At 42.8% G+C, this 11,153-nt stretch overlaps 1 protein-coding gene across 1 annotated transcript; it reads right to left on the bottom strand.

The window, feature by feature from the left end:
* Positions 1-238: 238 nt before the first annotated feature.
* On the bottom strand, positions 239-1,204 carry LOC121021168 (olfactory receptor 51M1-like). Its single transcript, XM_040461395.1, has one exon. It carries the CDS (start codon positions 1,196-1,198, stop codon positions 239-241), a length of 960 nt encoding a protein of 319 aa, XP_040317329.1. The 5' UTR covers positions 1,199-1,204.
* Positions 1,205-11,153: the final 9,949 nt, after the last annotated feature.

An 11,153-nucleotide genomic window follows, 5' to 3' on the forward strand; every position in this document is an offset into this window, starting at 1 on the left:
TTCTTCTGGGCCGTTTTTGGTGCTACCAAAACAGCAAGGTCTCATACGTAGGAGGAATTATAATTTAAGCAAGAGAACATCAGCACTCGTAACCCATAACTCAGGAAAGAAATCCATACGTATTTTAATTAGGGCAGTGGAAAAAAAACTTGGGGAACATGTGGGGTGATGGTAGGTTCTCAATGCTGTAAATCTTTGGCCTGATTTGGGAACTTACCCTGAGCACCCTCTGGAATCTTTAGCTCCAAGACTTAGTACTGACCTTCCTAAGACTGAGGAGTTTGCTGATGACATGGCGGATCTCCTTGGTCTTAATACTGTATATAATTGGATTAAGCATGGGAGGCACAAAGAGATAGACATTGGCCATGAGAAGGTGGACAGCAAGTGGGACATGCTTCCCAAAGCGGTGCACGAGGGACAGCCCCACCATAGGCACAAAGAATATCAGTACAGCACAGAGGTGTGAGGTACATGTTTGGAAGGCTCGGAGCTGCTCCTCTTGGGAGGCCAGTCTTGCCACGGTGTGCAGGATGACCCCATAAGACAGTGCAATGAGCACCAGGTCCAGCATCATAGTGAACACCACCACTGCCAGCCCATACAGGTTGTTGAAGGTGGTATCTGTGCAGGCCAAGTGTATCACTTCCTGGTGTAGGCAGAAAGAATGGGAAAGGACTCGAGGCCCACAGTAGGGAAAAGTCTTCAGGAGGAGGACAAGGGGAACTAGGGCCACAGGTCCCCGGAAGATGACAGCCAGACCTGCCCTGATCACTCGCTGGCTAGTGATAATGACCGAGTACCTAAGGGGGTGGCAGATAGCCAAAAAGCGGTCAAAGGACATAATAAGGAGCACTGAGGACTCCATGAAGGAAAATGAGTGGATACAGAACATCTGGATCTGACAAGCCACAAAGTAGATGCCATGAGATTTGAACCAAAAGATTCCCATAGTGGTGGGCAAGGTAGACACTGACAGCCCCAGGTCAGTGAAGGCCAGAAAAGAGAGTAGATAGTACATGGGTCTGTGCAGACGAGGGTTGGTCTTAATAACTATCAGAATGAAACAATTGCCTGAGATGGCCACAAGGTACATAAGGAAAAAGGGGATGAAAATCCAGTGTTCGATGGTGTCCAATCCAGGAAAGCCAGTGAGGTAGAACATGGGACTAAACTGAGTAATGTTGGATAAGAGCATGAATTGAGGACTGAAGAGAGCTATCATTCCTCAGGGATGGAGCTGAAAATAAATGGATATTTCTGGTTATTAGTTCTTCCAGTCTCACTAACAATCACACAGAAGGAGAATCATGACCATCATCTTCTTTGCTATCATCTAGTTCACTATTATCAATTCTACCATTCTACTACCTTTTGTCTTTGATAGCACCGCCTTCACCAGATTTTCTTCAGTATTTCTGCAATTTCTATTCCTTCTCAGCCTCCTTTGCTGGCTTCTCTTCATTGCTCGTGCTTGAAATATAACCATTCCTATTCTGAGCAATTTTCTGGCCATACTCTATTGTTTCTCCTGGCAATATCATCACTCACATGATTTTATTTACTATCCATACATTGATAAATATCAAATATATAACCTGATATTTTTTTTTCTAGGCTCCTATCTAGCAGCATGTTGAGTGAGCATCTACATCTAGTTGTTTCAAAAGCATGTCAAAAATTCAGCTTATAATCACTTCCCCCAGTAGGGTTTTCATTTGTTATGTTTTCATTAACTCAGTATAGGAAATGTAGACTTCAGAAATAAGTTGAGGAAGAGACATATATTTGAGAGATATTAGTAAATAGGCTGGACAAAACCTAAGAAGTGAGTGTAGAGAGAAGTTTCTAGTATTGAGCCCTGGGCAAATCTGGCATTTAGAAGTAGAAAAGAGAGGCTTGACTAAAATATTCTGAGGGAAAATAAAATCCCAGTTGCATCAGGCAAAAAACAGGAGATGGTGGGTTTGGGTGTAAGTTTCATGAGGGATTAATCAATTAAATATAATATCACTAAGGGGTCAAGGTAATAAGGACTGAGAAGTGACCAGAGGATTTAGGGACGAGGAAGTCATGGTTGATTGTGAGAGAGCATTTCCATGGAATGGTTGGGAATCAAATCTGATTCTAGTGTTCAGATGAAGAAGGCAGTGTAGGATTCCAGGCAGAGATGAGACCCATTGGTTGTTCATAAATTCAAAGTGGAACTGGTCAGCATTCTTGTGTGTTTTTGACCACTGTGTTTATCTGCTCAAATGCAGAAGAGAAGTATGTGGAGAGTTGAAGTTAGGGTAGGCTTGTATGATGACAGTTCAGGGTCTATCAAAGAAGTAATTATGATGATGTGCTGTGGACACTGCACTGCGTAAAATGAAAAGTGAAGACATGAAGGAGTGAGAGATGGTGAAAAAGGACCAGCGATCTGGAGTGTGGGATGGGGTTGAGCTGCCAATTTAAGGTAAAGGACTCAATCCTTGTTAAGAGGAGGTCAGGGCGCTGAAAGTGTGGCTGCTGATTGCATTAGGGGAGGGAATATTGGAATCATAAGAATTTAGTCTGGATCAGTAGTGGAAAGAGCAAAGTGAGTCAATGCTAAAATTTTAGCCAATAAAATGGGACTGGAAAGGGCTGTGGATGCAACCAGGAGGGGGTAGCGATGATGGTGCATGCTGCCAACCACTGGAAAGAGTGCAGAGGAAGGAAACATGTTCTAGAAGACCAATGCCAGCCTTTCATCACTTTGACAAGGGGTGAAAGGATTATCCACGTGTATCCTCTCCATTGCTTCACCCCTAAGTTCACGACTCAACCAACCGTCCAACGGCTTTTTTTTTTTTTTAATTTAGCTAAACCAAAGCTTTTAAAACTCCCAACGACCTCTAGGGGTGGAATTCAATGGCAACTTAGTCACACCTGATCTCTAGAGCTATTTCTTCTTTTAAAGGCTCTCTCTTGGAATTCTTAATGACAGGGTCTGCTGGTTCTCTTCTAATTTTTATGACAGCTCCTGTTCAGTCCCTCCCATCCATTGCACAAATGTTCATTTGTTCATGTTACTCAGGCTCCTGACGTTAAATACTTTCTCATTCGTTATGGAAGCTATTATTATTTTACTTATAGACTGATACCCCTAACTATTTATCTCTAGTCCGGACAGCTCTGCTAGGCATCAGGCTCAAACTTCTGCCTTCCTGCTAGTCTCAAAATGGATGCAGTTAAATCCAATACATCTAATCTTGAGCCCATCCTCTACCCTCTGCACACGTGATTCTCCTCCCATTTGTACATTTTTGACAATATTGTTTAACACTTTCTAATCATCCAAGACAACATTTTGGAATGTATACTTTCCTTGGCCCTTTGCTTCTTCCCAGATCTATTTTTCTTTTTTTTTTTTTTCAACGTTTATTTATTTTGGGGACAGAGAGAGATAGAGCATGAACGGGGGAGGGGCAGAGAGAGAGGGAGACACAGAATCGGAAACAGGCTCCAGGCTCTGAGCCATCAGCCCAGAGCCTGACGCGGGGCTCGAACTCACGGACCGCGAGATCGTGACCTGGCTGAAGTCGGACGCTTAACCGACTGCGCCACCCAGGCGCCCCTACAGATCTATTTTTCTAACTAAGTTAAGTAATTTTTACCTCCTAAATGTCCCAGCAGTCTGTTGCTTTGTCTCCACGCCTGTGCTCACTGACATAGTTCTTAGTTCTCACCTCACCTGCTCATCTGACCTCTCTGTCGCTTAACTTGCATGCCTAACACCGACTCCCCTTGATCCATTCCCTGCTGCGGTCCTGGGGCTTGTTCAGAGAATGCTAACTCTCTGAGCTTCTGCATTGTTCCCAGTTCTTCCCAGCCCCCTTTCACCAGAATGCAGTTCACACTTGTGAAGAGCTATGGCGAGGGCTGCGGTTTGGTGAGTCTGTGCCCCAGCCAGACTCTGGGGAGACTTAGCATCATCACATACATTTCTCATAACCATGAAATGTTCTGTCCCCACTACACAGAGGAAGGAACTAGAGCAAAGGTAAATGACTTCTCCAAGGCTTCCAGGTGAGCTAATGTCTGAGTGAGCATCTGAGCCCCTGTCTGCCGGATTCCAAGATGTGTGCTCTGAATATGTTAGAATATTCTGTAGCCGGGTCCTTCTGGCTTCGGCATCTTTCTCAACCGATCTTTTTTCTCTTGCAGTTGACAAATCCATGCAACTCTTTCTACAATTCTCTACAATTCCTTATATGTATTTTTCTAGTTGCATTGTTTAAAAAATTTTTTTAATGTTTATTTATTTTTGAGAGAGAGACAGAGCGTGTGGAGGGGAGGAGCAGAGAGAGAGAGGGAGACAGAGAATCCAAAGCAGGCACCAGACTCTGAGCTGTCAGCACAGAGCCTGACACGGGGCTTGAACCCACCAACGGTGAGATCAGGACCTAAGCTAGAGTCAGAACTCAACTGACTGAGCCACCCAGGCACCCCTCTTGTTGATATTATTTACATTGCTGTATATCTTGCTTTCCTGAAAAAAAAATCTTGTTTTTATGACCAGTGAACATTGGCTGATTCTTTAAAACAGCACAAATATCATTTTCTCTGACAAATCTCTCTTGACTTTCTTGTGTAGAGTTAGGCAAATCTTTCTCGGTACTGACATAATACCTTTGCTACAGCACTGAAAGTGTAAATCACAGGGGCACCTGGGTGGCCCTATTTTTTTAGGTTTATTTATTTATTTTGAGGGGGGAGGTAGGGGCAGAGAGAGGGGGAGAGAAAATCCCAAGCAGGCTCCTCACATCAGTGCAGAGCCTGATCCAGAGCATGATCTCATGAACTGCTCTTGAACCAGGAGGTCATGACCTGAGCTGAAAGCCAGAGTTTGATGCTCAACTGAGACATCCAGGTGCCCCGAGTGACAGAGTCTTACTAATTTCATCTCAGGTCATAATCTCACGGTTCATGAGATTGAGCCCCTGCCTGGACTCTGTGCTGGCAGAGTGGAGGCTGCTTGGAATTCTCTTTGCCTCTCTCTGTGCCCTTCTCTCTCTCTCCCTCTCTCTCTTAAAAATATATAAATAAACATTTAAAAGAGTGTAAATCACACACATACTTCCTTTATATATATATATACATACATATATATACACACACTTATTTATACTTATCCTTATATATCCTTTATATATACATATATATTAAAGATAAGTATATACATGCTTATAAATACACTTATTTATACTATATGTAATATCTACTTATATGTTATATATAAGTATATACAATTACAAATATGTATACTATAAATAACAGGGGCACCTGAGTGGCTCAGTCAGTTAAGCATTCAACTTCAGCTCATGGTTTCATGGGTTTGAGCCCCACATCGGGCTCTGTGCTGACAGCTCCGAGCCTGGAGCCTGCTTTGGATTCTGTCTCCTCTCTTAGTCCCTTCCCCACCCCCACTCATGCTCTCTCAAAAATAATTAAATGTTAAAGAAATTTTTTAAGTGTAAATTCCACACATACATCCTATATATATATATATATACACACACACACACACACACACACATGTTTATATACAAAAACAGAAACAAGTGTATAGATATACTTATTTATACTTATATATAGTATCTACTTATATGTTACACATAAGTAACAATTACAATTACAAATATGTATACTATAACAAAAATAAGTATATTTACCTATACATACTTCATATAATATGATATATTTTCTTCATAGATATATTCTTCATATATAAGTATACTTACAGATATTTATACTTACACCTACATACACGTATTTCTTATATACCCTATATATGAAATATGTTATTTGTATCTTATATATACTCCTTATATGTGTGTTGTTTGTGTGTGTGTTCAGAATTTATGACTCACTTTTTATACTGATGAGAGTGGAACTCTAAGAAAGACCCCAGGAGTGCAGAACAGTGCCTAACACATAGTAGGCACTGATATATGCTTTTGCGTAAAAAACTAAATGAATAAGCGAATGAATTGAGTGCTCACTGCTTGTCCTGATTAGCTGTGCCTGGAGTTTGGTGTTGAGTGCTATTTTCACTGACTTCAGAATGATAAGGACAGGAAGGAGGCTCTGGGAGAAAGGAGGTCTATAGACAATGATAGGGCTGGGGTTATTTCTCCTGGAAAGGAAGTTCTGAGGAGTTTCTCTGAAAATGAAAGATAATTGTCCATGTTAAGAGAGAAACAGGTGTTTCTCCTTTAAAAAAATCTCCCCAAATTGCCACCTTCCTAAAGTGGCCCCCATTTCCATCTTGGCCTGAAAAGACCCAGGCCAGAGAGCCAACCCCATCCCCATCCCCAGCCTACTCAAAAGAACTGGCAGGACTTCTGTCCTGAGGAAACAGATAAGCCCCTCTTGGCTTCTGTCCCAGCTCCCTGAACCAGATAGAGAGGTGGCCACTTGCTTCCCCTGAGACTCACCCCACCCTCTTCCAGAGTGAGGAGAAACCGGAGCCCAAACTTTGATCCTCCCTTGGAGTGGGCCAAATCTTCCCATCTGAGGTGAGCACTCAGAGGCCCGAGGCTGCCTCCCCACTCTGGCTTTGGCCTCCAGCCTGCATCCCTTCGCTGGGGAAGAGAAATCCTGCTTTGTCCTGCGTGAAAGGGGTAACACCAGAGCCATTCTGGAGATTGAGGCTACCCCCACCCCAAAAGAGAACCATGTGTCTGATAAAGGTTTTGGAGTAACTAAGGTTTTAAAAGACAAAAACAGAAACAACAACAAACAAAAGAACCCAGGAAGCCCATCTGTCAGCATACAGCCGTGGCTACTGACAATGTAACTATAGTATTCACAGCAGAGACCGAAAGAAGAAATTCCTGAAAAGAGATTTTTCACTATGCAATGAACAGGTAGATCTCCACCTTACCTTTGTGTTCGAAATATTCTTTTGTTTCAACCTAATATTTGCTATTTAAAAAAACTGAGTTAGTGGTAGAGGCTACTGTTTCTTATGAGTAGGAGAATACCCAGATGGACTTGGACCTTATTTTTGAAGATACCTCACTTTTGAGCATTCCCACAAGGGTCAAATTCAATGTGTCAACGTGCCTTTTGTGACCAGGGTGGATGAGGACTTTGGAGGGGAGTGGGCGTATTCTGGATACTGGGGAAGCCATAAGGGTGTCTGTGTTAATAGAAAAGACTAGGGGCAAGATCCTTCTTGCCATGTTCACTGGTCCAGCACACAAAATGTACTTCAATCGGCTCACATGTACAAAATGTACAAAATCTGAACTGAAGAAGCTAATGGCTGCTTGGTTGATGAGAAGACAGGGAGGAGTCTGTAGAGACCAGAGGGTTTATGATATCCATGATTTCCAGAAATAATCCAAGAAGGGCCTGGCCTGGGCACATCTGGGGAGCCAGGCAGCCCTTTCTCGTGGCCTCAGTAACATAATATTTATTGTAGATGGGCTTTCCTTTTCTCTAGAGAGGGCAGTCTCTGTTCCTTTCTCTGGCCCTGGTTCTTTGCAAAGGCTTTTGCTAGTGTCAGGAGTGGAAGAGTTTCTGGGAGATCATGGAGTCCGAGACTTCATTTTACAAATGCAAAACACTAAGGCCCAGTGTGCTGAACATACTTGTCTAAGGTCATTCAAGGATTAGGTGCAGGAGCTGGAATTAGAACTTAGGCCACATTTTCCCAGGGTCTCTGCTTTCCTGGACAACTCTACATCCCCCACTCCCTGCATTCTCTCTTTCTTCTCATATGACCCTCACCCCCACTGAAACCCTGGCTCAGGGCAGCAGTGGAGACTAACCTGCAGATGCTCGTTTTAAAAAAGTGAAGCTCAGGTGATCTGTACCAGGAGAGGAAGCGGGTAGGCAGAATGGCACCAGCATCAGTGTGACGCATCAGGCTGTACTGCCAGGGAAGGATTTATCCTCCTTCTTTCTCTGTGCATGTGAAGCACCATGGCACCAGCTGGGAGAAGCCGAGGACAAACAAAGAGTCCCCAGGGCTGGGGAGCCCTGTGGGCAAGAGCCGACGCGACTCCTCTCCCCTCTACATCCCTCTCTCCTTCCATGAGTTCACCTGAGGCTGAAGAGCCCTCACTTTATAGGACTTAATCTCCAGGCTGCTGGATCTCCGCTGGCAGAAAAATGGTACAGCTTCATCCCCTTTTCCTGCTTTATGAAGAAACTGATCCCAGCCACCTGCTACCTCATTTGATCCCTCCCTGTGCTCATCAGAATGGTCCCACAGTTTGCCAGAAAGGCCGGGTATGGTGTATGAAGACCACCCACGCAGCTGCCACATTGGCTCACATTGCTCACCTTCCTGGAAGCACCAGAGCCCCCAGCACTCCCATGTCCTCCCATTCTCGAAGTCATTTTCAGGCCCACTTACCTATTTCCTTTGATGAGATCATTCCTTCACTCTTTGTCTCTGCCAGATACTGCACCTTTGAGCCTAGAGGCTGGCCAGAGGAAAACCTTCCATACACACTCCCATCCCAAATGGATGCTCCAGCCCGTTTCTCAGGCTTTCCTGAGGCTCTCCACTCAAATCTGAATATGCAGACCCTACTTCAACAAGCCCTGATGCAAGGAGTCTTTTCCCCAACGTTCCCTCTCTTCTTGCCTTCTTCCCTCTTCTGGTAACAAATACCATCGTCTCAGGAAAGTCAGTTTGTGTTTCTTCCTCAGTCCAAGCTACAAAACCTGAATTGGTTGATGTTGTCAGGTTGTATGCACACTTCTCTTCCCGTGGAACACACACACACACACACACACACACACACACACACTTGGAGATTGGCATGAACAAGGTATTATAATAATGTAATCATAAGCAGGAGATGGTTGATCAGGTTTGCATGAGTGTGAACCCCCCAAATGGGACATAGAGACCCAAAGTGAGGACAGAGACCCCTGAAGTTTATGACATGCCAGTGTGATCAGAATACACCTAGATAGAAGATGGCATCACCTCAGACGAGGTAAATAGCCAGTAGTTATGGACAGACTGTAGGCAGGCAGAGTTAGGGTGGCAGGACAGGATGCAGAGAGCAGGTCATCTTTTGAAATTGTAGTTGATGAAGAGAGTTCTGGCTCAGGCAACAGAGGGAGAGAGTTGAAAATCCTGTTAGGTTTGTAGGAAAGAAAATTCTTACCAGAAAAATTTGAGAATATTCTGCCTTTATTGAGAACATAATTTTGGTCATGGCCTAGAGGGAGCCAAGTTAGGGAACAATTGCTTCTGTTATTACCATCAGCAGCAACTATTGCTATTATTTGGGGGCCTCTATGACATATGAAATAATACAACAATCATATGGACAACCAAAGACATGGACATAGCAATTATGGGAGTTTGGGTGCATAGCAACTAGCCCAACTGGGAAGCACAGGGAAGGCACTCCAACTGAATTATGAAGACTAAGTAAGAATTAATCATGATACAGGACTTTATAGCAAGGGAATGGCAGGAAGGAGGGGTATATGCTTAAGGCATAGAGGTGAGGAAATTTTTCTGAGAACCATAAAATTCTCCAAAACTCAAATATAAAATCTGAGAGAAGTAATACCTTGGAATGAGACAGTAGATGTAGGCAGAGATAAGAGTCTGGAAGAATGTATGCATATTGATGATTGAGTTTCACAAAGCAAGGAATGACCTTGTATTTTTTTTTATGGAAGATATTGTTAGCAATATGTATAAAGTATTTAAAATCTGCACTGGCAACAGACATTATTTGGTGCACGGTGCTAGGTGAGAATAACTCCTAGCTTTTCACATGGCTAAATGATACTATGGAATGGATGGATAACCTTCCACTTATCTGGAGGCTTGCAATACTATTTGCCTTATATTTCTTGCTAGCATCTATATAATAGCTTTCTACTCTGCTTCTCTGAATTATACAATAAATGAAGGACTAGCGCCCAAGGAATTGTCATTTTAAGAAATACAAAATGTTCTTAGGTCTTTTTGCTTTATGTTGTTATATCACAGAAAAATCCTTTAGAATGAAGATTGAAATGACATTAACCATTCTTATCAATTTTCATTTGCTATGCATCTATTAAGTGTCTGCTCTGAAAAACCCTGAGCAAGGCCTTGCAGATACATAAGTTGACATGACATAGTTTTCTCTTTATGAAGATCGTATTTGGTAAAGAAAACAGATTGTGTTAAACACAGTTTACTGAACAGTTTGAGTATCCCAGGCTGGGAAGGCAGAATTTGTTTCTGAAGGCTGGTGGCACCAAACAACAAAGGAATAGTTCTTGGGCACATCTCTGTCCCCTTGGGTAATGATGGTGTAGGGAGGCAAAATTTGCTGCCCCAAAATGTGTCTCTTTGGCGTGTGGATTATTTTAGGCTGATTATTTTTAAGAAACAGAAGGCTAAGGTTTCTTTTTGCTTCCCATTGACTGCCTAAGAGAATTTAGATAGGACACCTGTTCCAGGAAGAGAGCTATTACCATAGATAACTACAGTATAATATGAACTAGGTGTGGTAGACAGGGAGGAGCCTAGCAAAATCTGCTTGTTAAAATTATTCTGTCTCATTGTTTCTCTGAGGCCCAGCAAACATTTGTTTACCAAATTTTTACTCTTTTCATCTTCTTGTGAATTATCTCTCTCTCCTTTAAAGTCCCAAATCCCTGTCCCCTTCTCCTTAGTTCTTGATGGTATAGGCCTCAATTGCTTGACTGACTCTCTATGGGCCTTTTACGCTTGTGGAGCCCCCGTATATATGTAGTTAAATTTGAATTTCTTCTGTTTCATGATTTATTAATGATTAATCTGTCTCATGTCAGTTTAATTCTTAGACTAGCTAGAAGAATCTTGAAGGGTAGAGTAAAATTTTTCACCTCCCCAACAATGAAATCTTATGAATATAAAGTGAAGTGAATGTAGGTAGGTGATTCTTAGGGACGTGGTATATCAATATGTTGGTGTGAGTCTAATCTTGAATGTATTAGAATCCATTACTAAAGTATTGGGGTACCTGGGTGGCTCAGTAGGTTAAGAGACTGACTCTTGGTTTTGGCTCAGGTCATGTTCTCACAGTTTGTGAGTTTGAGCCCCCCATGTTTGGCTCCACACTGACAACAGAGAGTCTGCTTGAGATTCCTTCTCTCTTCCTCTCTCTCTG

Source organism: Herpailurus yagouaroundi, unplaced genomic scaffold (genome assembly GCF_014898765.1).
Source record: "Herpailurus yagouaroundi ecotype Mexico unplaced genomic scaffold, PumYag 255, whole genome shotgun sequence".
NCBI classification, from domain to species: Eukaryota; Metazoa; Chordata; class Mammalia; order Carnivora; family Felidae; genus Herpailurus; species Herpailurus yagouaroundi.

Bases quoted from the DNA above. Each gene is read 5' to 3' on its own strand.
- LOC121021168 (XM_040461395.1), bottom strand. From the start codon at position 1,198: ATGCTCTTATCCAACATTACTCAGTTTAGTCCCATGTTCTACCTCACT.